General features: G+C 38.1%; 1 protein-coding gene across 1 annotated transcript; it reads left to right on the forward strand.

The window, feature by feature from the left end:
• Positions 1-7,181: 7,181 nt before the first annotated feature.
• trak1 (trafficking protein, kinesin binding 1) lies at positions 7,182-23,336 on the forward strand. Its single transcript, XM_015392923.1, has 17 exons — positions 7,182-7,367; positions 8,018-8,094; positions 10,780-10,896; positions 10,980-11,080; positions 11,300-11,405; positions 11,477-11,555; positions 11,643-11,773; positions 11,848-11,922; positions 12,002-12,139; positions 12,217-12,293; positions 12,369-12,608; positions 12,688-12,956; positions 14,891-15,009; positions 15,418-15,625; positions 17,912-18,017; positions 20,156-20,281; positions 22,036-23,336. Exons 1-17 carry the CDS (start codon positions 7,277-7,279, stop codon positions 22,616-22,618), a joined length of 2,643 nt encoding a protein of 880 aa, XP_015248409.1. The 5' UTR covers positions 7,182-7,276; the 3' UTR covers positions 22,619-23,336.
• The last annotated feature ends 4,460 nt before the right edge of the window (positions 23,337-27,796 follow it).

Raw genomic sequence — 27,796 nt, forward strand, 5'->3', positions numbered from 1 at the left:
AATGTTATGTAGAGTGGCTCTTCAGAACTCCCTCTGACCTCCGTGTTCATTCAGACGGTGTCTGCAGGCAGTGATCGATGCAGCACGCTGCAGTCTCCCTGCACTAAGTTAATCTCTTAACATCTCAGCTCCCACTCATCTCCTCCCCGTCTCTCCTCTTCAGGAATCCTCCCCCCTTCCTCCTGCCTCAGCTAACCCTGCGGAGCTCCGGCTCCAGTGGCCCATGGCCCCGGGCCCTCCACTCCTCTGAGCCAAGCTGGCCTCCTCGGCCTCCTCGCCGACCCCGGCCCCAGACCTGGATCCAGACCCGGACCCTGAGCCCGGTGAGCGTCTGGCTCACGAGGAGCAGTATGTGAGCGTGGGAGAGTGCAGCCAGGTTGATGCACGTCTGGCGCCACCTGCCTGCAGGGACGCTGAAACTATCACAGGTGCAGTATTTACTACCTTACATTTTAATATTTCAATACAGATTAAAAACATGTCAAATGACTTAGCAATAACAGGCTATGGATTATATTCCGTAAAGGTTTAAAAACGATCCACTGGACTTGGTTTCCAAGGTTTGAAGACGTTTTGTTTCCCCTCCTGGAAGCTTTCTCAATTCAAATGTCTGGATCCGCAGTGAATTTGAGGCTCAGCTATGGATTATATCTAGTTATTATGCTTACTTTTGCATTAAAATACAAGTCAAATCCAGGTAGAGATAAAGACAGATGTCTGTAAATATAAATGCAAAGTTGCTTTTAAATGTATAGTGGAAGATTTTCGCAAACCTTTGAAAAGACCCACCCTTTCCACTTAAAAAAAGATGCACATGCACACCCCTGTACCCACTGCAGAGAGGGAACGGCTATTAAACGCGTGCAATGCATGCACAAGCCTATTTCTCCTTGTGCACGCTCTGTTTAAAAGTTGCTGTTCCCATTGCTCAAGCTTACTTTCCAACAGAAGATTTGCAATTTTTCCAATATGTCAGACTCACCACCGGTAAGTGAAAATGGGGATGAGAGCATAGGAAGGCCTTATGTAAACATAACACCAGAATGATTGACAATTAGGAGGACCACTTATTTTGAGCGTCCTCCACTATACCTTTATGTGTTTAATAGATACCTTTTGAAAAAAGGGTTTCAAAAATACAGATCTTTAGATATACACTGACACAGCAGACGTTCAACAGCTCTCAAAGGGGCGGTTTGTATTTTTGAAATATTTCCATTACCTGTAATAAAAAGACTGCATTAAATTTGTAGAGAATTAAACATTAAATATCATTAGATCAGAGGAAGGCTAACAGTTAGCTTTAAGGAGGGAGCCGTTTTTTGTTGAAATATATTGTTTAAACAACTCAAAATAAAAATGTTTGCTTTAAATGATCTTTGTTCACGTTGTTTCCTTTGATGTTTCTCATCATCAGACCACATTTGACGATGAGACAAAGACCCTGGGAGTTGATGAAGGTCTTTAATGATGGTTTTATTTATTGAGTGGAAAAGTTATCTAAACCAATCTGCTGTGAAAAAGTAATTACCCATCTAAAACTGATCGTTAAAGCCAGAGTTCATTTGATTCAGCTTCGCTGGAGGGCTTGGACATGTTTAAGGTCAGATACTGGATTTAAGTCCTGGCTCTAAATATGCCGGGCTTTAATTTGGTTTGTTTATTTAAGCATTCAGGGATGAAACTGCTGATGAACGTTGGATCATTGTGCTGCTGTGAGTTTAAACTGAATATCAACAAGCCGTCGTGGTCCTTAAAGAGCACACCGCCCCCAGAGCATCACACTCCCACCACCATGTTTTATTATTGGTAATATATACTAACCTTTTAAATAATGGATCCAGCCAGCAGCAGAATATTTTCCCAGAAGTCTTTGGGATCAGTTTCTGTGAAAGATGAGCTATCTTTATGTCCAACAGTGCTTTAAAGGTCATTATTGCCCAGACTATCCTTACATCATAAACACCAATCCTCATTATTTCTTACTCTCCTCTGAAGTTAATGTGGAATTTGAAAGGAAAACAATAAAAGGTAATTCAACAAGGGAGGCAGGTAGATTCTTATATAGCGCCTGGTTGGTTTGGGTTTTGTTCCTTTAAATATTTGGCCTTCTCATTACTAAACACCCTTTTGTATTTCCTTACTTCCTCCTGGCCTTATATTTACATTACACTCACAAAAATATTTCACCCAAATTTTAAGATCCATTTTATTACATAACAAATTCCCATTTAATTTTAAAACTATTAAATGTACCTTACATGAGCCATACTGCTTTGTGCAATAAATCTTATTTATGTAAAAAACATAAATTATCTGTTTCATGAAACTTGGTATAATTAAACTATACTTTTTCAAAATGTATATTTATTTGATTTCTTTTTTATTTATTTGCTTGTATTGCATAATAATTGGGTTTTCTTTATGTTATGCGATGAGAAACTCTTCGATGGTGTCTCATTTCTCACTTCTCATGCCCTGTTTTGTGTCCTCTGGTTTCTTCAGATGTCTGCAACAGCACCGACCTGCCAGAGTTTGAGATCATCAGTCTTCTGGAGGAGCAGCTGCCGGTTTACCGTCTGCGGGCCGACACCGTCTACGGCTACGACAACGATGACTGGCTCCACACTCCTCTGGTGGCCCCAGACGCCAGGCTCGACCTGACCACCGAGCAGATCGAAGAGACGCTCAAATACTTCTGTAAGTCCCACTGGTGCACAGCCGAGCGCAGGGCAGCGTGTACCAAGGTCACGTAGAAATCTGCGAATGCTCAAATGAGGCACTGTCAGCAACACAAAGATTTTATAAATCCTGAGCATAAAGTGTCTTTTGAAATCTGACATTTGTGGGGAATTATGATTTTAAATTCATGGGCGGTTCTAGACAGGGGAAAACCACTCATCTCTATTTAATCACTGGATCGCTGATAGACAAAAAAACTGAAATCATCAGCCGCCATCTTGGTACTCTCCACTTTCACAGAGTTATGCACCATAAAAATGCCTGTAATGTAATATAATTACCATTACAATGTTATCAATACATGTATATTACATGTATGTACATAATTAATTTAGTACTTTTGGTACATCTGACTACAGTATTATTCTCCTCATTAAACACACTAATTTTGTTGTGATGGATTTGTATAACATGTTATATTAAATGATTTATAGGTTTCTTGGACTTCATAATGAATATGCAATGTGATGTGCCTTTTTTTTATGATAAATTACAGTAATCTATTGATGCTATGAAACAGCAAGTGTGTGTCCAAGTGATGAATTTATCTTTATTTCAAAAGTCTTAAGCCCCCCCTGAACATGAGAAAATCATCGCTGTTCGATGATCGACCTGTCTAACTAGGAAGTACCAATATGGCGGCTGGTGACTTCTCAGTAACCTGTAATACCAAAGGGCTATCAGCAATCCACTGGATAAATAGAGATCAGTGGGGCAAACAGAGTCCAGTGCTCCTGTGGATGTGGTTGACCCCTGTTATGGCCCCTCGACCGAAGACATAATAGTACAAGAAATTTTAATGCTATCATGACCTGGAACGGACATAGTGACTGATAGGTCCTTAGGATCTATTTAGATTTTTTTTCTTCACAAATTCTGTTTAACTTATGATAAAAAAAAAGGCGATATCTTCAATTGTATCAAGAGAGAATCCCAGTTTTCATCTAATCACAAAAATAAAAAAATATGTATGCATTTTACAGCTAAAGTGAAGGGTTTTACGTTGGTTCTAATGCTGATTTGATTGAAACTGGTAATTTTCACTTTCAATAAGTCGAAAATATGTAAATTCCTGAATGAACTAATGTACATCAACCTAATATTTCACAGAAAAGCTTTATTGGATCTTTTAGATTATTTATAGAGCAACTAAATATTTTTTTTATTTTAGCAATAAGATAAATGGAAATAAAATTAAGATTTTTAAACCAAAAATCGATTTAGAATAAAACGCACAAAACAACATTTTCAGTTGGAAGATGTATAATTTTAACTAAACCTAAATTAATTGTAATTTCACTTCATGCAGTTCTCTTAATGTATTTGAATCCATTGCTGCTTTTTTGTTTCATGCTTTTCTGTACCGCCCTCTACCCCCCCCCCCCATAAATTACCTAACATGACTGTTCGTCTTGTAAAGCTGATTTCTATATAACATCCTTTCAGATCTTTACTTTTTACCATGCAATCAAGCTCGCCCCTCTGACTCGTAACAGTAAATAGCTTGTCCTTGCAGAGCTTTAATGAAAGTTGCGACACATAAGCTGCACAGATGTTTTAACAATAAAAGAAGTTACACTGGTTTACAGAGAAGCATCATTTGCAGAAGCTCTTGGATGCCAAATATTGTCTGCTAATGAAATAAATTGTTTAATTATCCTACTAAACAACCCCACATGTGTTTGTTTCAGTGAAATAAATATTTTTCTTTCTTATTAGCAGCCAAAGCTTTCCTCTTTATAACAGATTGTAGCAAACTCCATCCACAAGGTGTTGCTATACCTTCTCTCCTTCCTCCAGTCATGGTGCGTCCTGTTATGAGCCAGTTTGGGGTTGTTGATCAATTAACTGAGCCTCTTCTTCATCGTTTAAAGTTGTTTGATCTATAAGATGGTGAATGAATGAAAAGGAATCTATTTCAGACAATATTTGACAAACAAAAATAAATAAATCAACTTCAAAAAATATTTCAAACAACCAAATACACATAAAAAGAGAATGGTTAACATCAAACCAAATTTCCAAACAAACCAAATTCACCTGAACATAAATAGAAACCAAACCATCCACCAAATAAACCTGTCCATCAATTAATAGAAATTGTGTAAAAAGGGTTTGGAAGAAGTAAAACTTATTTTTCATACCCCCTACCCCTCTGAATGCACTTAACCCTTTATAGGGCATTCAGTGAAAGACTTTAAACATCTAAATTTCAAGTTAAGCGTACATTGCAAAAAAACCTGAAATCTAAGTTAGTCAGTTTTTCTTTCAATAAGTGCATTTTTTTTAACTGAGCAGGTAAGTGAAGTACTTTGCAAATGGAATAAGAAAATGTACATTAAAAAAAAAAATGCAGTCTCCTATTTAAAGTGCATAATATCAAATAATCTAATTTTAAGGATAAAAATTCAACCGGGAGATTTTCTTATTTACCTATTCAAATTAAGGGTAAATACACTTATTTTAAGACATTTTCACAAATTTCTTGATCATTTTTGTAGTGTGTTATTGGAACAAAACTTTATTACCTTTGTAACGTTCAAAAAATATGTATATTTTGATGGCATAAATGAATGTCAATGTAATAACAAGAAACGCCAACTTGCCCGTATATATTAAGAAAAATAACAAAAGTGCTTCTATAAGAAATTCATGAAAAACACTGAGAGTAAAAGAAATGGAACTCCATTTGTAAGGGGGATGCAAGTGATTAAAAATGGTAACTTGCCCTACAAAGGGTTATATTAACTTAAAGTGAAGTTAAACTGGAGTTTGAAAAGATTAGAAAAACATCTCAGCAAGTTTATCTTGACATTTTGATCTACTGCTTTAGTTATGTAAAAATAAAACTTTTCAGGTTTTACAATTATTCTCCAACTAGAAAAAGAAATGTGGCCTGCCTGGTGTTGTCTTTATAAAACACTGGACAAACCGCTGCAAACGGCTGTGCGCCGCCTCATATGTGTTCAGCATTTTGTGTGTTGACCAACCATTTACATACGGGTCCATTATCAACCCCAATCCTATAAGCTGCCAAGTATCTTTCCATTCTAACTGCTGCAAGTCTTTATGGATGGGTGAAGCTAATTAGCTTCAGTTCCAGTCTAAATGCAGCCAACATGGTTTAAATATTGACAAATAATTGGTTTTAACATAAGCCTCTGCTACTAAGGATATCATAAAATGTGCTTTTTATATATTTTAGTTTTTGCGACTGTAAACTAACGTGATCCATGTAAAACCAAGGATGAACAATAAGTAACTAATAAAAACAGTAAAATGTCCAAGTTTTAATACAGGTTATAAATACAGGTTTATTCATTTCTTTTTAAACCAATGTATGAGAATGGACATCAGACCAAAACTTACTAAAATAATTTTTAATTTGAAGCCTTTTACACTGTAAAGAGAAATTGCTGCTCCGACTCAAATGAAATAATTGAACTGAGTTTGCCTAACTTAATTTATTTAAGTTTCTAACCTATAAACTTAATTAAACCTATAAACATTAAATTGGATCAACTTGATTCAACTTCTTGTTAGATTGAAGCAATACATTTAAGTTGGAGCTATATTTTCTTTTAGTGAAAGCTATTTTAGCTTTACATGCATTTAATGAACTGAAATTTGTAAAATTAATATGTATAATTCAAATATGATTCTATAAAATGTCTGTTAAATGCATTTATTTCTATTGTGCAAAATTGAGTCCAATGATAACTTCTAATCAGAAAAACAATAATGATGAATTAATAATATTATTTATTACAATGATAAAAGACTAATTGAGATAAAAGCTTCCAAGACTTTACTGTAAAATTACTTTTCAGTATCAAACCAGATTTGAGATGCAGGCTGACAAAATAACAACAGTTGGCAATAAACAAATATTTTGATTATATGCAGCTAAGAATCTATACAGTATTTAGCTAAATTTAAAGCACTATAATAAATACAATCTAGTGATTTTTTAAAAAAACAATCTGGATCTGTGCAGCAGATCGACTCTCCAACAATTAGGTCATTTTGATGATAAAAAGTATTGCTTGTTCAAAAATATGCTTTGATCAAGTAGCTGGTTTTATATGAGCAAAGCGGCATAAATAATTAGTTAATCAATCCTTTTAATGTACGTCAATGAGGATAGTTATTCTTATCTATATCCTAACACAAATAAAAAGGGATAAATTTTATTTTACTTAGGTATTATCCACTTTTTAGTGGTCTATTGCATAAAAATCCCAAATCAGGACAGTAACATGTCTGAAGAAGTTCCAGCAGTGTGAATACTTCCTACCAGGGAGTTTAGGAGAGCTGTGGGAGACCTACGCTGCAGCCCACCTCTGTTTGACCCCAGCGCACGGTAACGATTCCTGCCATCTCTCCACCTCCCTCACATTCGCTCTCATCCATGCGGGCGGAGGTTGATCGGGTTTCTGAGGCCAGAGTGGCTCCTAAGCTAAGAGAATCAGAGGGCTGGAAAGTGAACAGACTGAGATTTTAGAGCCTTTGGTTGGACATCAAAGTCACAGGAATGGAAGACTTGGAGAGCAAGAGTGGGATAGAGGGACGGGTTAGGGAGGAATGGGAAGTGAAGGGCTGCTACAGCCAGGATGATGAGGAAGGTAAAGTGTGTTTCTGTAATTCTATTCATATCGTGGGTCTTTAACCTGCAGGACGTTATGCAGGATGAGGTTTTTTTACTTCTGTTTTTACTACTTTGACTTGGAGATCTACTGGAAGTTGTGGTTTTGATCTGTTGTGACCCCAGATTATCTGACAGTGCATGTTTTATTCCATGTAAACTTAAACTACTAGAGAAGTAAAGTTAAAATATATAAAAAATATGTATATTAAAAAGATGTGCGCTGTTTTTATTACCAGCAGTATTATAGAGGCTTAGGATAATGCATTCAATAACTGTTCAGCATGTTATCGACCCTCAGCTCTGAGGTCGATAGGATGAGACGCCCCGGGGCAGCGGAGCCAACACCGTGCACCATGGAAAACAGCTCCATCTTCTCTAGCTTTGATTCCCATCCATGTAACAGCTGACGGATGGAGCTGCAGCCCATACGTGACGCATCAGTGCGTTCGTTTATTACGTAAACAGGCTGCATATGGACAAGCTCTCACGTACCCGGGTGTTACTGTAGGTGGAGAGAGGAGATGTTCCTGAAGTTAGCCGATTATCTCCTTTCCCTTCTCCTTCTGTCTCTCCTGGTTGATCCACGCATGTTTGCGGCTGTTTTCATGCTGCTTTGTGTTTCCACAGTGCTATGCGCAGACAGAGTGGGCCAAATGACGAAGACCTACAATGACATCGACGCCGTCACACGTCTGCTGGAGGAGGTAAGACTGCGTGTGTTTGTTCTGCACTTTCAAAGTTATTTTGACAGCAACCAGAGATTCATACCCACCATAAAAAAACAATATTTATCTTTTTTCTGTTTGACATCTGATGAAATTTTCTCCATTTAGCTCAGTTTTAACATAATTGTTATCTAAGTATGTTAAATGCAAAGGAAATTACCTTTTAAATAACTGTATTCTTTACTCAAACATTTTTTCCACAAGCTTTCAACAATAGTTAGTTTTGTTCTTCCTCATTTATCCGGTTTAGAGTCCACCTAACTAACACATATCTGTTCAAATCAGACCTTAAATTTGCTTTTTATCAGAGCTTTGTGTTTGCCAATCTAATAATTTGACATATGGCCACCTATTTTCAGCCAAGCTTTAATCTATTAATCTATGGTTCCATATTTCTATAATATTTTCTTCTTATAGAGGGATGTCTATTTTATGAAGTGCATCAGTCTGACACTCTGCAGCGTGATGCTTCACACCCAAACACACTCGTCTGTGAATGTTTAAACAGAGAAATGCAGCTCTGGAAATTCTATCCAAGGATAAATTGGTTCTAATCCAAAACTGTGTGATCATTTTCTTTTATTTTCCTATATTTTAAAACAGGAAGACATTATGTTTTTTAACATATCAATTAATTATATCGCAGGTTTCCAAAACTGTTTTAAAAAAATGCTGTTTTGGTAAAAATTGAAAATGTATATTTATATTAATACTCAAACAGTAAGTAAATAGAAAAAACTTTGACAACATGATTGACGGATGAGATAGACCAATCCCGATACAGATTATTAGGACATCTGTCTAACTGATCCTCGCTGGGCACTGCTCATTTTTACAGACTGATTCTTGACGCTGATGTTGCTTTTTCCCCCCTTCATTTCAATTGGAAAAAAAAAGTTTAGCAAAACTTGGTTTGAACAAAAAAAACAAGATTTTATTTATTTGTTTATTTATCAGGGACAGTACACTTTAATAAACATTTCTGTAAACGTGTTAGTATTAGCTACACTGGAAGAATGATCTAGAAAGAAGAATTTGATTAGTTAAATAAGAGTTTGCCAATGGGATGAGTATTTTCACACTTAAGATAATTAGATAATATGCACTTATATATAAGACAATATGATAGTTTTTTCTTATTTTAAATGTAAATTGTCTCGTTGGCAAAATGTCTCACTTTCCTCCTCAATTGAAGAAAAAAAATGCACTCATTTTAAGAAAAAATGACTTATGTAGATTTACATTTTTTGCAGTGTATAAAGCTAGTTTTCAACTGTTATCCCTAAGCAAAGTGTATAATGCAACAACAATTATAAATCAAACATCCATCCGTCCATTTTCTTCCGCTTACACCTTCTCAGGGTCATAGTGGGGCCGGTGCCTATCTCTGGCATTCTATGGACGAGAGGCGGGCTATGCCCTGGACAGGTCACCAATCTATCACAGTGCAACACAGAGACAAACAGAACAAACAACCATGCACGCACACACTCACACTTAAGAGAATAAAGGGAAGCCAATTAACCTAACAGTCATGTTTTTGAACTATGGGAGGAAGCCAGAGTACCTGGAGAGAACCCACGCATGCTCAGGGGGAACATGCAAACTCTATGCACACTGCAAAAAAATATAAATCTAAATAAGTATTTTTTTTTTCTTAAAATAAGTGATTATTTTCTTGAATTGAGGAGGTAAGTGAGACACTTTGCCAATGGAAAAAGACAATTTACTTAAAAAAAAACAACAACTGTATTGTCCTATTTCAAGTGCATATTATCTAATTATCTTATTTTAAGAGTAAAAATGCTAATACTTATAAATCATTTTATTCACATGCTCAAATTATGGATAAAAACAATTAATTGAAGAAGTTTTTACTTATTTCTAGATTTCTAGATAGTTTTTACAGTGCAGAAAGACCCCAGGAATCGAACCTGAAACCTTCTTACTGCAAGGCAGCAGCTCTTCCCACTCCACCACTGTGCAGCCCTAAATCAAACATAGAGAAACATTTTTTTAACAAACTACATACTTATAAAGGCAGGTCATACAGTTCAAACAGAGACATTAGCATAAATATGTACAGATATTTACAAAGTAACACCTGTTCCATTTGGCTGAGTCATGCACCAGGAGATCGGTAAGGTCTAATGAGCACATTGTTGATTTGATTTTAACTAGTTTTTTAACTGAGTTCTGAGTTTGGTAAAGGTGGAGGATTCTCTGATAGTGAGAGGGATGCTGTTTCAGATGTTACAGCCCCTGATTGAAAGAACAATCTGGCCAAAAGTTGTCCGTCTGAAGGGGACTTCAGTCTCCCCTAACCGAAGACCGAGTGGCTTTGCCAGAAGAAGATTTCAGTTTTACGAATTCCCTTAACTGCGGTGGTCCATTGAGTGCTTTATAAACCATGCAAGTAAATTTAAGGTATTTCAAGTTGAGGAGAGTGTGAGTCTCAATAATGCGACAGCGGTGATACGAAACAGTTTTTTTATTAAAAATCTTAAAACCTTTGTTTGGCTTTATTAATTGAATTAAATTATTTTGTCTGATCTAATGTCAATCAGTGAGATTGAAAGAAATAAATTTTTTTTGGTGTATTTTAGATTAGAGAATAAAAAAACTGCCTCGTTGTACTTAATGTTCCTGCTTTCCGTCTAACAGAAAGAGAGAGACCTGGAATTGGCTGCGAAGATCGGCCAGTCTCTGCTCAAGAAGAACCGAACTCTGACGGAACAGAACGACTACCTGGAGGAACAAGTGGGGCAAATCACAGAGGAGGTTGGACCGAACACTCGCCGGTTCTGATCACCTGTGATGGTGTTGGATCAGGTTGCTTTAGGAACATTTTTCTCCTCCAACAGGTGGCCCAGCTTCACCATGAGCTGAATCTGAAGGACGAGCTGCTGCAGTTTTACACCAACGCGGTTGAGGAGTGTGAGGATGAGTCCACCGCTTCCCCCACGTAAGCATCAACTGTTTGCTTTCACTGTAGTGGTACTTCAGAGATAACATACTTTCATAGATATATGCAGGAAAAATGATTAAAGAATTTTGCATTTGTATTTTTTTTTTATTAAAGACCTAATCTGACTGAAGAAAGATGAGTAGGAAGAGAAAGATAAAGAGGGGCGAGACAGAGGGATATTTGTGGATTCATGTTTGTTTGATATTTCCTCCAAAGGGTTAAGAAGAGCAAAGCAGAATCAGCTTCCGGAGTCTTTCTTAGCGACACTCTTCAGATGAAACTCAAAGAGCTGGAAGAGGAAAACCTGTCGCTCCGCTCAGAGGTGCAGCATAAAGCCCGCTAATAACAGAACGGACATGTCAGATAAGCATCTCAACGCTGTATTCTGTGCAGGCGAGCCATCTGAAATCAGAGACGGAAACCTATGAAGAAAAGGAGCAGCAGCTTGTCAGTGACTGCGTTAAAGAACTCCGTAAGTTTCCTTCCTCTAGTGTTTTATTTCCAGGTCTCTTTGCTCTGCAGCACCCTGATCGTCTCTGTCTGCCCGATAAACTCCCAGGGCTATCCAGTCTGCAGATCTCTGCCATCGCTGAGGAGCTGGCGAGGAAAACCGAGGATGCTTCCCGTCAGCAGGAGGAGATCACACACCTCCTCTCTCAGATCGTAGATCTACAGAAGAAGGCTAAATCTGTGAGTGCACCTCTTCTGATCTAAATATTGGAATCATGTCTTGTTAAGCTTGACCTTCATGTGTGTGTGTGCAGCTGGCAGTGGAAAATGAAGAGCTCTCTCAGCACCTAATAGCAGCAAAGGATGCCCAGAGGCAGCTTACAGCAGAGGTAACTTTCAGTGTTTCTTTTGCTAATCATACTTTTGTAACCGGAGAGAAATCTAAATCTGAGAACCATAACTCAACAGCTGCAGGAGCTGGAGGAGAAATACTCTGAGTGCATCGAGATGCTGCATGAAGCTCAGGAGGAGCTGAAGAACCTGAGGAACAGGAACTACCCAGCAGGAACGCCCCGACGCTATCACCCGCTGGGGCTCTATCCAATGGTGAGGCGGTGCAGGCCTGTGGATGAGCGGGTGTCTCCAGGTTCAATCTGTTTCTTATGGTGTCGTCATCTTCTCAGGATTCTCTGGCAGCGGAGATCGAAGGAACGATGAGGAAGGAGTTGAGTTTGGACGATCCAGAGTGCGAGGAACAGAAGTACGTATGATTTTAGCACCTCCCACCATTTATGCCAGAGCTTCAGAGAACAGACGGGTACTCTGGTGTTTGCAGGATCCACCGGAGGCGAGTGTTTGAGACGGTGAAGAGCGTAAACCAAACGGTCCGTCAGCGCTCGCTGACTCCCACCAGCTCCAACATCCCAGGATCCAACCAGTCGCTGTCCACGCGGACGTCACCCCAGTCCAGCGGGCTCTCCACCCCTCGCTCCAACATGTTTGGAGGAGACATCGGTCTTGCCTTTGACAACCGGACTCAGAGCATCCTCATGGAGACAGCATCCAATCAGGACAGGTGGGTGGGAGCTGGTTTAAGAAGGAACCTCAAGCAGAACTGGAGGTTGTGCTTCATGTGTCTTTTTTTCTGTCAGCAGCTTGGAATGCAGAGAGAAGAAGGCGAGCGGGGCTGAGGACCTGCGGCTGGCCCTGCGCCGCCTGTCTCTGCGCCGCCAAAACAACCTGAGCGAGAGGCGCTTCTTTGAAGAGGAGAGAGAGCGCCGGCGGGGTGGGGTGCATGGAGCCCTCGACCACGAGAACCTGCTGACACCCTCGGACAGCATCATGTCGCTGGGAAACCTCCACCTGTGGGCCTCCCGGGGGCCTTACCTCCCAGACAAGCTCCAGATCGTCAAGCCGCTTGAAGGTGAGGAGGGAAGAGAGCGTGGAGTCAGCTGCAAAACGGCCAGGAGCTGGGAAGGCGACCGCCACCGGGGGGTCTTCACCAAGAAAGGGAGCAAGTGGGGATGGGGGGCAGATGGGGAGAAGAGATGCGAGGGCCGGCATGGCCGAATACTAGAGGGGGAGAGGGTGTGGGGGTGGGCAAGGAGGACTATAGCAGGGGTAGAGAGAGAGAGAGGAAGAAGATGGGCCAGGGATCGAGCCGGCGGGAGGAAGAGGAGGAGTGCAAAGGAGAAGAAGGAGAGGCCGATGCCGCTGACGCTCTTCAACTCCTTCTGGTCTCTAATGCATCACCACAAATATGGCAGCTACTACAAAGAGCCGCAGCCCAGAGGGTGGCTGTAGACACAAAAGCGGCGGCATAGCTCAGATTTCATTCTTTTTCTGCTGTTTTTAATCAACAGCTGTTGTTTATTGCTTACAGCAGCACTTTATTATTGACCTTTTAATTCAGCATCATTCAACCTTAGATCTGCCTGAGTTAGATCTTTGCTGCCCCCTGCTGGAGAAAAAATGTGGCAACAACTTTAGACCAAGTTTATTCTGATATTATTTAAACACCACTGCATGTTTCATGGAGTCACATCCCTGCTGCTCCACATTGCCATTATTATTGTTTGGATAGAGGTTTGTTTTTACACATTATGGACCTGAGCAGCATGTTTAAGTCCTGTTTTTCTGCAATAGAAAAACATAATGAATCTTAAAACACATTTTAAGTCAAAGTTGTACATAAATAGTATATAAGTATATAGAAGCATTAGCTCAGTAATTCTAAATTGTAAGAATTGCTTAAATAATTAGCGACAATCTGGCAAAGGTGAGATTTGTTTCCTTAATTAGAGCAAACCAAATATATGTATAATTAAATACATGAACGCCTTTAACTCTCCAATAACCTTCGTCTGGTTTTCTTGTATTTCCGTGTTCGCTCTGTCATTTTTCATCTGTTCTTGCTTGTGTTTTTGTTAAATAAACCTATTGTCTGAGTCTACTTTTCGCTTCCGTTTCATTTCATTTCATTTTTTTATCATTTATCTGCTTCTCATTCTGTTCATTTTTCATCTTTCTAATGCTGAATGTTGCTTTCTCTTCACGCCTTGCTGTTATCATTATAACTAACATTGTTTATATGATCCTATCATTAAATACATAAGTATTTTGGGTTGTTTTTGATGATTTTATGGGAGATAAAATCATCAAAAACAACATAAAATCAGCCAGCAAGATCTAATAACCTTGTTTTCTATAAATGTTTGTGCTCTAGTTCTGTTTTAAACACCAGGTCTTAAATATCTAATAAATCCTGCACACGATAAATCTCACTGCAGCACCAAAAAGTTACGATAGAAGACTTTTATGATAGATTCCAACTCAATCAAAACACGTTTGCTTGATCTAATTGAGGCATCTGCAACTTCTTCACTCCAAAGAGCCATTCTTTACATTCAGTTGACCTAAATTAACCTTGTTTAGAATACAAGTTGTTTAAAAATGAAAACTTTTACAGGAAATCTAACATCATATTTAAAAGCTATCATTTTATTGTAACACTAATGTTTAAACATAAAGAAAAAGCAAACTTCTACAAAAAAAACACTTTGTTTTCTAACCTTATGACAGGAAAAATATCAAAAAATATGTATCATTGTTATTTTTACTTTCTTTTTTCCTGAAAATTCAATTTAATTGTGCCATTAGAGAAAAAAGAAACTTAATTTGCTATATCTACTTAATATATAATATGTTTTAGCTAAAGCTATCTGGAGCCATTGTGAAAAGTCCAAAGAGCTTCATACAGTTCTGGAGCAGCAGACCCCTGATTTAATTAAGTGTCCAATGGTATTTTATCTGGACTTTTTTTTAAGTCTTGCAGTTTCATCCGTGTCTGTCCACCAGGCTCGGCCATCTTGCACCAGTGGCAGCAGCTAGCGCAGCCTCACCTGGGTGTGATCCTGGACGCCAGGCCGGGGGTCGTGCCAAAGGGCTACCGGCCCCTGGAACTGGAGCTGGAACAGGTATGTGTGTGAATGAGTGGTTGGAAAATATTTTTCCACTGGAGTTTAGATCCTCATTCAGATTCACCATGATTCCCTTCACTGCTTTTCTCCTTAATGTTTTGCTTGCTAGCCTGTCGCTCTAGGGAATTGTGGTAGTCAGTTTGTAGGTGTGCCAGTATTTTGGTTTTTAGATGATAGACTGAACATCAGGACATTTAAATCTTTAATTTCCTCTTATCAATTTGGTCCTCATGATACCAAACATTGGGTGACTAATGAGTATTAAAAGGTTAAAGTGGCATTAAAGTTTGATTTTAAATCACTGTATTTAATTGTCACAATGTTTAAAAAAGTAGAAAATATAATTATTTGTTGAAAAACCCAACTGTTTTAACAATTCTTGTTTGGACTCTCCTGTCACCTCAGGTGTACCCTTGGGGCGGTATTGAGGAGGAAGATCCAGGAGAGCAATACTTCCAGAATCTGCCCACCTCCCCATCCACTGCTTCACCGGCTGTGCCCCTCGTCTCCTCAACAGGGGAAGCCAACATCAGACAGCCTCCAGGAAGCATGGGCCCTCCCTCTCCACCTTCTCCCTCCCCATCACCACATCTTAGCAACACAGATGCACTGGGTGAGGATAAACAATACAATGATGGGAAGGATGAGAATTAGATGAACGTTGGCTTAGCCGATGTAAATTACTCTTTTTTTTTTTTTTTTTTTTGAACGTTGGCTTAGCCGATGTAAATTACTCTTTTTTTTTTTTTTTTTTTCTTAGTAGATGCAGCAAGTCAGACAAAAGCCAGCTGGTTTTAACAGTAAAATTCCCACAGTTCAGGACTAAGGTTAGGATAAATGAAAAGTCACATAGTGTCCAGCTCTTTCAGCCAGGGGCGGATGTAGGAAATTTGGGGCCCTAGGCAAAGATAGGCATGGGGCCCTCTGAATTAAGAAGACAACACATAAAACAGACCCATTATACAGATACAGAAATTTTAATAGAATAGACATACATAAATTGTTCTATGTTTGTCCCTCTCTTCTTGTCCCTTTTCTTGTTGATTTCCTCTCTATGTTTTGTACTCTGCTGACTTTTCATTCTGTCTCAAAAGGAACTACATTTTTTTCCCCCAAGCACTAAGCTTACAACTGATTGCTGCTTCCTGTGTTTCCAAAAAGGCGACGGCAAAAGAGAATAAAACAGTCATTCTTTTTACTGTAGACAAGCCTTGATCTGCTTATCTGCTCTCCAGTTTTCATTTGGATGAAATAATAATAGCTGCATGAATCATGACAGCAGACAAGATAGAGGAGAACAGGAGGCGGGGTTACCAATCTACTTGCTCTAGAGTGCAGAGTTCTGTGCTTTTTTGTATGTTGTCGCCAAAGTCTCCAGCAGCAGAAAAAATTTCCTAGATTTGGCACTAGGCGCTTTTTTTAAATAAAAGTACTAGAGGGGTCTGAAAAATCTCTAAGTATAGTGACAAAACTGCTAAGTTGGCAACCACGCTCTTCACACCGTTTGTTTTCAAATGTTTTGCTGCTGTCTGTTTGGACCTTTCTGAACATGTGCAGCAAATGGACTGATTCAATGTGGTGGACACTGAAGGGGGGGAAAAGAAACACTTCATGTTATAAGCGTTCTGATGGCATTTTAGCTAAATTAATGTGTACGAATAAGGAATAGTTGTATTAACTAAACATGTAAATTGAATTTTATGGGGCCCCAGGAACTTGGGCCCTAGGCAACTGCCTAGTATTGCCTAATGGTAAATCCCCCCTGCTTTCAGCACAGCATAAACAGAGAAGGCAAAACCAATATGGCAGAGAAAGCTTATTTGAGTTTCACCTTCTATGTTGATTGCTCCCATTCCTACTCCAAATGTCACGGATACAAAAGTGGTAAAAAAAATTGACAAGTAACAACTCCAACCCCTTTATCAGTTTTATCTGTGGTGTTGGATGCAGGGTTTGCCCTGCAACCAGGAGGGTTGTCGGTTAAAGCCTCGGCTCCGCCTTTCAGATTTGTTTTGTCCTTGGCCAAGAAACTTCAACAGAGCCTCGCTTCTTTTAGTGACCCCAAGGAAAATTTTAGCTACTATGTAGTTTGCTACATTGTGTGTGTGAGTGGTTGAATGACAGAATGTAGTGTAAATCGCTTTGGTCAAGCCTACTGACTTGAAAAAGCAGTATATAAGAACAGGCCATTAACCATTTAGGGATATGCTAAACAGTTTTTTTTACTACAACAGTTGTCACAAGAAAAAAATCATCATAATAATTAATGATTACTCACCATAAGTCCAAGCATTAAGAATGCAAAGGTTGCCGAATATTCTTTAGTACAGACAGAGCTTTTGCACAGTGTAGCATGGGATTAAATGTCAATGAGCTATCGGTAATGTGGTTAGATATTAGTTTTCCATTAACATTAATTTCCTTAGAATGCATGGACTCTCTAACATTCTCCAATATTTTTTAAATAGGTCCAAATAAGCTTTCTGGCTTAAACTGGTGATAAACAATGTTTGCTGACAGAAATGAGACGCAAGAGCTACTTCTACTTAAGCTAGGCATCTGTGTGTGCTGTTAAATGCAAGGTATATGTGTAAGAATGCGATGATATAATGAAAAGAAACTGAAAGTAGTGCAGGAGGTTTAGAAAGATATTAATTACATTTAATGCGATGAAAATGAAAGATATTCCCATGTTTTGTTTTTGCTGTCATGTGCATTGCACTCCAGTCTGTATGTGAACATTGAGGATAATCCTCTTGGCTAAGTTTAATAGTTTTACCTGAAAAAGGTTGAGCAATCAGTGAAGTGAGCAAAAACAGTTTCCAAAAGCAGCTTACCTGTATATCTTTATTCTGGAGTCTAAAACTGAGCTTGTTGTCTGTGTTTGGGGGACTTTCAGCTGCATACTATCCAGGAAAATGCATGGCTCACACCAGCTCTACTTACACCTTTACAACATGCCGCATCCTCCATCCAACAGATGAGCAGACACGGGTCACACCCAGGTAAGATCCTCCACTGATGTTACAGTCCATATAAGTCATGCCCAAATTATTTATTTACACTACTACCACAATGAGACCAATTTTCATTTCATCTAGAATTTTTATTTACTAAAATACAATTACAAGACATTAGCCGTTTTGGTTTACTGTTTTTATTTTTAATTTTTTTTTTTATGAGAAATCCAGAGACGTCACCTGGTCTGGGCATTCCCGGGTCTAGACACAAATTATTCTCATCAAGATCTTTTTCTCTCTCTGGAATTAAGAAATTAACTGAGCCGCCCTGAGATATTAAATAATGTTAAGTTTAGTCATTTCACAGCGGTGGTGAAATGACCAGATCAAAGAGGAGTTTTTGTGGAAGTGGCACTTATTGGCGCTGATCCCATTTAGAATTGTGAGAAGAAAGTTCACATATTTAAGGAAGCAGGAAGATCTACAGTAATAAATAATAATCTGCAGCAGATTTAGTCTAACTTTAGGATCTTTCACCTCATTAGAGTTCGTTTAAAATTTTATTTCATTTCTACCAAAAAAAATCCTTATATTCAAATTAATATTTCATTATCTTACTATCTATTTGTATATAAAGACCCTGATGAAAAGTTACATAGACCTTTTTGAAATATTTCTATTTTGTAATTCCTCTTTTTCTACCCGTCAAATTATGATGTTTTTTATATTGTCATTTAAAAGATTAACAATATATATATATATAGTTTTTTGAAGCACTAGTGGCTTGATTTTTGGACAGTAGGCTTACAGGAAAGGGGGAGATACACGCAGCAAAGGACCACAGACCGGATTCAAACCCGTGTCACATGTACATGGGTCGTACGCGCTAACAAATGTACCACCAGCACGTCCCAATTAACTATATCTTTAGATAAACTTTACCACTGTCAAAAACTGTCATTATAATAAAGTTTTTGAAATGGTGGAAAAATTGAAGTGAGTGTACTGACACTGATTTAACATGAAACCTTTTTGTTAATCAAGTTATTAATTCTATATGTTTCTTTATAAAAGGCCTCCGTAAATGTTGCCTCAGTTTAGATAAAAGGAGTTAAAAAAAAAACTATATTATTAATTTCTGAATATTTATTTCATTAGACATTTTTTTCTAGAAAGTAAATATGAAGAAGCTACAGGATTAAAATCAAACCTAAAAGTTTAATTTAGCTCTTATATATAGGTTTTATTGGTCGATATTTTTATTTTTTTTTATAGAACCAGCAGAGATTTAAAATAGCTTTCACCTCTGCTCTTTGTTTTATTTAAGAGTTTTCCAGAGCTTTTTTTTATAATGTGTTGATCTGATATTTACAAATGTTGTCTCTAGATGTTTATATACAGCGGACTTTACATATTGCAGTATTTGGCTTCAAACAAAATACCAGAATACTCAAGGGTGCTTCAATAAAATGGCTTTTTTTCCCAGTTCAATTCCCAGAGATCCCACTGACTGTGGACTCAGCCTCCAATGTTCTCAGGTCCAGGAAACGCACCTGGAAAAGTCCCAATTCATTTATTCCCTCCTCAATAATGAGTTAAAAGATCTTTGTTTGCATTTCTCCTTTATTATGTCAAGCAGCTTCTTTAGTGATGAGCTTCAAGTTCCCCATCACTCTAATATTTAGCTTCCTCTGTAGATTTCTATCAGATGAAGATCATAAACCTGGCTGGGCCAATGCTTAACATTGCCTCCAACCAGTAGAAAAAGGGTTTAATACAAGCCTTTGCACCTAAATTGCCTGATCATATGAATAATTTGGGCTCGACTGAATAGGATTATCTTTCCTTTTGTGCCTCTGCTAAATTTGATTTAAATAAAGTATGATAAAGTTGTGCTTTTCTGCTAATCTGTTCATAATGTCCTTCTGTGATCAGTCTGATTATCCAGAAAATGCTCCCTGTCTCATTTAAACGATTTATCCTCCTAATGAATTTGTTAAATCAATATGTTTTATACCATTTAAACACATTCTGAGGCCTCATGTATTTATGCTGATTTGTTTTATGCGCATAATAGGGATTCAATCTTTGGACTCTTCAGCTGCAGTGTGGGCTCTAAAATGGCACTTAAATAGTGTTTTTAATTTTTCTTAATCTATTGCTCTTGTTTTTATTCCTGCCAGTCTAAACTCTGTTCCTGCGTCCTCCTCCTGTGTGATGACCAGCAGTCAGTGGGGTACTCCTGCTGCTACTCCCTGCACGCCTCGCAGGCTCAGTCTCAGACCCTCGGAATCATCAACCAACCTCAGGCAAGGCAGCACATGATCCTGTCTTAAAACACCTGTACAGTGGAGCGAAAACATATTTATCCAGCCTCTGATCATGAAGGTTCTAAATGTCTGTGATTTTTATAGGTTCACTTCAGCTATGAGAGACAAAAAGAGAAAAGAAGAAAATCATGGTGGAAAATAAGCACCTGGTCAAAAACAATAGTTGAACTCGTTACTCTGCATCATAAAATGAGAGAGGTCAAACATTTCCAGATCTCCTCCAGAGCAGTGATGTTTTGGAGCTGTTGCTAGGCAACAGGAACTTTCAAACCTCTCCACAAATGTTGTGTTTTATATGCTTTTTATGGAGCCACTCCTTAGTTCTGTGTCTTTGAGATCATTGTGATCATTGTGCAGCCGTGTTCCATCTTTAATGCTCTCGCTGATGGAAAAGAGGTTTTAATTAAAGGTATAGTGGAGGATGTTCTTTCTCCAGGTGGATCATCAAAATAAGTGCTCCTCCTAATTGTCAATCATTCTGGTGATATGTTTAGGTAAGGCCTTCCTACGTGCTCGTACCTATTTTCACTTACCGGTGGTGAGTCTGACATAGTGGAAAAATTGCAAATCTTCTTTTGGTAATTGAGCTTGTATGAGCGATGCAAACAAGCGTGCACGAGGAGAAATGGACTCCTGCGTGCTCTTACATGTGTTTATTAGGTGTTCCCTCTTAGGAGCGGGTACAGGGTTGTGCTTGTGCATTTTTTTTTTTTAAGTTGAGAGGGTGGGTCTTTCCAAAAATCCTCCGCTGTGCCTTTAAAATCAGGAAATCTCCGGCTTTACAGGACCTGAGTCCCTCTAAACGTAGTGCGTGACTGATGGTAGCCTTCGTTCCTTTGCTCCCAGCTCTCTGCAGATCTTGTATTTTCTTCAGGTTGCTCCCACAGTTGATTTATTCACACCAACCTGCTTCCTATTATAGAGTCACTCTTTCCAATGGGTCCAGATGTACAGTGTTCCTCCTGGTGTCCTTTGATAGCTCTTTGGCCATGAGTGAGTTTGGTGTCTGACTGTTGAGGTTGTGGAAAGGTGTATTTAACACAGACGTCTTCCTTAAAGGACAGAAGAACTTCTTAAAAAAAGGTTTCATACCTGTAATGGCCAGGTGTCTCGCTTGTTTGTAGGTGACCACCTTACTTTCCACCATAATTTAGAAATATATTGTTTAAAAATCCCACAATGTGATCTGATATTTTTCTCATTTTGTCTTTCATAGCGGAAGTGTACCTACGCTAAAAATTACTGACGTCTTTCGTCTTTCTTACTAGAAGAGCTAGCACAGTCAGTGGCTGACTAAACACTGAAAATGTTATATTAAAAGAGAGTTAGACAATTTATAGCAAAATCTAGAAGATGTGGTGTGTGTTTGGTTTTCCGACTGCGCTACTCTGATACCCATCAATAAAATCCTGTCCAACCAATGGCTAAAGAAATGACAATTATCTTAGTTTAAATTTATCTGTAGAGTGTTCTCAGAGAATATCTTTTAAAGAAAACCTAGTGATACACAATATTATCAACATGTTATCGCTACAGGCCAAGATTAGCATTAAAAATAAATATCGGACATCAGCTGTTCCACTAATATAATTCAATTATGTGTGATTGTAATAATTCAGTGTTAAGAGGGATGGATTTTTTTTAGCATAGTCGATTAAGCTCTTTAATAAATGTCGGTAATAGGAAGGGCACCTGTAAAGATTTCTGTCATTGTTTGGTTCTTGTCTGTGTAGAGATGGAACACGCACCACCAGCACTTCCCTGGGGTTAGTGCGCCTCCTCCAGGAGAGAGGGATCTCTGCAGCCATGTATCACCAGAGCCAGGGGCCTGAGTACAGCCAAGGTTCTGGAGGAGTTCTGTTCAGCACTTCCATTGCACCAAATAGAGAATCCAATGCAGAACCGCTGCGCCCCATGACTCCTCCAAATTCCCCGACAAGGCCAGGAGCCTCAGCTGCTGTAACCTCTGAGGGCTTTGACTTCAAGAGCCCGTCTTATGATAACTTTCTAGCCTCCAAACCGGCCCGCTCCATCCTGAAGGAAGTAACAGGAACAAGAGGCAGGCAAAGAGCGAGGGACTGCGAATGCCAGACGGACGTCAGCGTGGCTGTCCACAACCTCAACCTGCTGGACAAGGTGAAGCGGCTGGGGGTGGCTGGAGGCAGGGCAGTGAGTCCAAGCCCCCTCCTGGGATCTCTTGGAGGTCTGCGCAGGTCTGGTTCTCCGTTTGGGCCGGATGGAATAAGAAGAAACCGAAGTTATCCGGCCATGGTCGGAGCCAGTATGGCCATGAAAGCACCGGGACCCCAGGAGTAGTCTGGACCACTGCTGTCTGTGAGAGGAACAGGACTGACTGCGGAGCGGTCACAAGCAACACACCGACACCGTTGGTTTAAAAATCCCCTCTGCAGTTCTACTTGAATCATATCTGCACTCTAATACTTATTAAAAAGTCGACTGATGCCTAAAATATAAAGATAACTTAAATAGGGTAAATGCATATAGTCTGTCAGCCATGAAAATATGAGCAGTTATACTTTATGTCACTGAATAGGAGGCTCTCTTAGAGGTTTTAAGGAGCTAAAAAAACTCTTTCAAAAGGTTTTGAATGTTTTCTCAGAATCATCAGGAACTTTTCATTATTTATTTTTTTTCACAGTATTTAGATTGAAGGGAAACGTCACATTTTTTTCATTTTGGGGGTTCTGGTCAGAGGTTATGACCAGTAAATGTCATGCTTTTAGAAACAAATAATTTGTTTGTAATTTCTCCTGTATTAAATATACAAAATAAAAGAAAATTGGATTTTTTTTTTAAATCTCAAGCAGAACCTACTTTAGAACTTAAGAGATCAAACAACTTTTTGGAGCAGAACCACGATTCACAACATCCGTTTCTTAAGGAAAGAATGGATTAATTTAGTAAGCCTTTAACTCATCAGTCAGCAATGTTGACTTCCAGCCTGCAGAAGGGAATCCACTTGGATTCTAAACTCTCGACTATCAATGCTTCAGGATTTACCTCAGATAGACAACAAAGCATCAGGATGAAGGTCTTGGTCTACCTAGACCTTTAGCTGGGATGTTGTAAGGAAATAATCAATAGCAAAGTAGTTTCTTATACATGCAATCTCGTGTGGATTTGTATGTCAAACTGTAAATAATTCATGCTATTGCCCAGGGTTTAAACATAAGCAGGATTCCTCCCTGCAGATCAGCTGTTTCTTTGCACACCGCATTCCTTGCATCCTTAATCAGCTGTTTTATGTAGGTCCTCTTCAGCAGCGATCAACAGATTTACCTGTATGACAAGCTGAATTATCTTTCATACATCATCTCATGAGAAACACCTAAAAACGTAGCATCCCTGAAGCAAGAGAGGCTGCTTTGAGGATTTGCCGAGTCAATCTTAAAAATTTCTTAGCTCTTTTAATAGATTAAATAAATGATAGCTAAAGCACTGATGGCTTGTAAGTGCAAGATCAAGAGCAATATAGGGATTCCTGGCATTTTAAAGCACCTTAAGAATAAAACTTTGTTGGATATTAGCGGAATATAAGATGTTTTGTGCTTTTTACAGTGGCATGAAAGTGTTTTCTACCTTAAAAATGTATTTTGTTGCCACACTTAAATGTTTCTTATTATCAAAAAACGGCTAATATCAGAAAAAGCCAACTTGGTAAAATGGACACTTGGTTTTAGAATAATTTCATCTATGCAGGAAAAAAAGCTTACAAACTAACATCATCCTTTATCAAGGAGTAATTGTTCAAAAACTAAACATTAATCTGTACCATCCTTAGAGGAACAACTGCTATCAAGGTTTTCTAGTAACAGGAAAGGATTTTTTTTTTTGCACGTTTCTGTGAAAGATTTTGTTCCAGTCCTCTTTCTATTCATTTTTTAAACAACATTGGTCATGTAAACCAATTCCAAAGTGTTTCAAACTAATTTGGACTGGTCTTTGATTAGGCTGCTGAAGAATCCTTTTTGTAAGTTTTATTCTTTTTGTGTTGTTCAGGGGGAAACTTCTACTACCACCAAAATGAAGTTTATTATCATCTAATGAGCTGACTCCTGGATATTCTCCTTCAGAATTACTGAAATATTATTTTTTTCATGCTTTTATGCTTACTCAAAATATAACTAGATTGATACCTTTCAAAAAGTTCATTTGTATCTTTATAGAATATTTCACCAACGCTAGATGTTTATATATTTTTTTCATATCTTTTAGGTTTTTCATGTTTTCAGACCGATTCTATGTATTTAAAGGCTCCAACATGTTATGCAGCAACATAACCTGGATGTGGAATACGAATTAGGAAGTTTACCAAAAAAATTGATTATATTAGCTGGTCTAAAAAAGAAGGAGATTGCTTTCATTTGGTGCTAGTTAGATTTGAATAGCTGTTTCTCCCTAATAAATTACATAATCATTTTCAATTTTGCTTCATAATGGGCAATGATTGGTTTATATTAAATCATCAGTGTTTAAAAACAGAAGAAATGTGCAAAGCAAGCACCTTTTTCACATTACAATGAAAGACTGGTAGTCCAGGGTCAATTGCAAATTAGCCTGAGTTCTCTCCTTGATTTTTATCCTCAATTAATTTGTTTATTTGATTGCATTTGTTTCACATTTGATGTCAATGTTACACACCATGAATGATCTTGGTCTTCAGTACATGCAACTATAGACTTTTCTTCAAATAACTAAATATGCTAAAATAAGTTACATCATGCAGGAAAGACACAGACTGGTCAAAACCTCTTCACTCAACCCCAGCATTAAAAATTTAAGTCCATTTGGTGTTTATGCCAAAAGCCCATAGAATACTACAATTATTATTATTATATATCGTTGCACTAACACAATACTGTCTAAATTGGAAATATTTGACATCTAAATACATTTTATTGCCATTCAGCTACTCAGCTATGAAGCCCTATCACTAGCTAAGAACATGAGGCCATTAACAATCTTAAACCATCCCTGGCCTACTAAAATAAACAAATAAATACCTTATAACATAGGTCTTTAACTGGGGGTCCGCGACCCCTGAGGGGGGCCGGAGGTACTGCATGGGGGTCGTGAAAGTTCTGGTTTATTAGACTTTTTTTTTTTTTTTATATCCCCCCCTGCAATTTTTTTCTACTAATTGAAATGTCTCTAAATACAGAGTAACATGAATTCAACACACTGCAGTAAACAGATAAATGGAGGCAGAAGATGTCTTTCAGTCATCAATGCACACATTCAGCGACACACAGGAGCTCTTTCAAGCTGGGCACCGTTTCATTCACAACACCTGTCGCATCAATACTTTAATAATCCCAGGGAGAAATTACTTTTGTTACATTACTCCATCTGTAATAGAGTGACTATAAGACCAGTTTGATATAACACAATTTCATACATATATATAAGCTCCATCACGCCCTAATTTTGGGGGTCCATGGCCTAGAAAACTTTGAAGACCCCTGCCTTATACCTTATACGGCAGGTATACCTTATACCTGCCATAAACATACTTTGCTGGTAGGATAAGACAAAGATCAATCATTTTAGGACATTTATTAGCTGTAAAAGGGCTGGCAGTGTGACTACTGGCACACTAATTGTTTGCTGTAGCTTGCAGGGCTAATTGCTAAAGGTTTACTTAACTACCCAAAAAAAGAAAATCACACCAAAAAAATGTGTTTATGTAACTTAGGTTTATATAACAAGGTCAACTAACCCACAAAAATAAAATGATAGATGCATCCGCTAACACCTCCACTATAGTGCTGGCTAGATGTAGTACTCCCACTCTAAAATCCACAAAATCTGACACACATCCATAGAGAGATGCACTCCTACTGTTTGGCTATCTCTAGCAACTGTAGCACTACATTATGCCTATCTTTTTATCAATAAATGTGAAAATGAATTTTTTGTTTGTATCCAAACAAAGTTATCTATTTGAAGTAAATGTGCGTCTGCCAAGGCATTTGCAACAACTCATCGGATCGATACAGGGCTGTTCTAAAAGATGCTTTTTCTTTGTTTAATTGACCATTAGACAGGAAATTAGATCGGGTTTCCACTGAACTGGATAAATGAATGCACAGAAGCCACAGTTCATAAAGAGGTATGAGGACGTTAAGTGATAACAGGGGGGTAAGTAGTTGTGGCAAGTTCATTCATTTTATGGTGTGATGTTTTGTTTTCTTTCTGGATACCAGGAAAGCAGCTGGATCTGTGTTTTTTATTGTTTTCCTTTTTTTCCTTTTTTTTACTTTTAATATTCCTTTTTGAAACAAAAGCACCTTCTTCTCACTGTTTACACACAATATAATCATCGCATTGTCATAAAAGACACACCATACCTGGAGGAATCCTAATAAACATCAGTAAATAATGACAAATCTTGCTTTTTTGTTGTATTTGTACCTCCATCACTATTTTTTCACCTGCTGTATGAACTCAAAACTCTACTTCCAGATTAAAGTAATAATGACAACCGAAACATTAAATTATTGCATCTCCTCCAGCAGATGGAGCTCAAAAATAACCCTAGACAAAGTGAATAACTGAAGCACATAAGGCATATGTCTTTGTACATTTGATCAGTCATAAATCCAGACCCATTTACCATCTGTTCCCTTGAGCTACGAGGGATCACAATAAGGACTCTTTATTAAACCCTGCGTGCCCAAAAGGTGAGTCAGAGGTGGCAATAATGGAAAAAATGCCACTTCAGTTGGCAGGAGCGTAATTGGATGAAATAAAACAGCTTCAAATGTCACAGCCGTCTTTCATGGTGAACTGTTGTCATCTCTGAATGACATTTTGGCAATCTTATTTATCCTCGGTTCATCTCCAACTCACCCACAAAAAAAAAAAAAGTAGGCTCAAACTCTGCTACCAAACTTTTTTATGTGTTTGTTTCCATTTGATTCAATGTTAATTTCTTTACCCTAGCAGTAGATTCAATTAAACAATATACTGTACCAGAAGTTAATTAATTAAACTATAAGATATTATAAGTCATGATGAGTATTTAAAGGCAACCAAATTTGTTAGTTTTACTTATTTGACAGAATAAAATCCATTGAAACATTATGATTTCCTGTATTAAAGGAAAATCTGCCATTGAGGCTTTTACATCTCTAAGGAGGAATTATAACCTATTCCTCTTTGTTTTAACTAAGCCACCATAGAGTTTTTTTTAATCATAAATGGCCTGTTTAGGGTCCCACCACGGCAATACGTTTAGACTTTGGCAGACTAAAGCAAAACAGGAAGTGTTTTAAGTTATCAATCATATTCCAGGAAAATTAAATAAAATATGATCCCCAAGGTGTCTTTTGTGCAGCAGAATTTCAAAATACGTTTCTTTCGGTCATAATTGGTTTAAGCGATCTAACCGACCTGCAGAGAACCACTCAGAGACTAAGGGAAAAAGTTAAACAGGTTTATTGAATGTTGATGAAACACAGAAGTTGGAGC

Source organism: Cyprinodon variegatus, unplaced genomic scaffold (genome assembly GCF_000732505.1).
Source record: "Cyprinodon variegatus isolate N-32 unplaced genomic scaffold, C_variegatus-1.0 Scaffold615, whole genome shotgun sequence".
In the NCBI taxonomy this organism is placed as follows: Eukaryota; Metazoa; Chordata; class Actinopteri; order Cyprinodontiformes; family Cyprinodontidae; genus Cyprinodon; species Cyprinodon variegatus.

Bases quoted from the DNA above. Each gene is read 5' to 3' on its own strand.
- trak1 (XM_015392923.1), top strand. From the start codon at position 7,277: ATGGAAGACTTGGAGAGCAAGAGTGGGATAGAGGGACGGGTTAGGGAG. The intron at 12,140-12,216 runs GTGAGGCGGTGC...TCATCTTCTCAG, and splicing joins CGCTGGGGCTCTATCCAATG to GATTCTCTGGCAGCGGAGAT. The intron at 18,018-20,155 runs GTAAGATCCTCC...TATTCCTGCCAG, and splicing joins CAGACACGGGTCACACCCAG to TCTAAACTCTGTTCCTGCGT.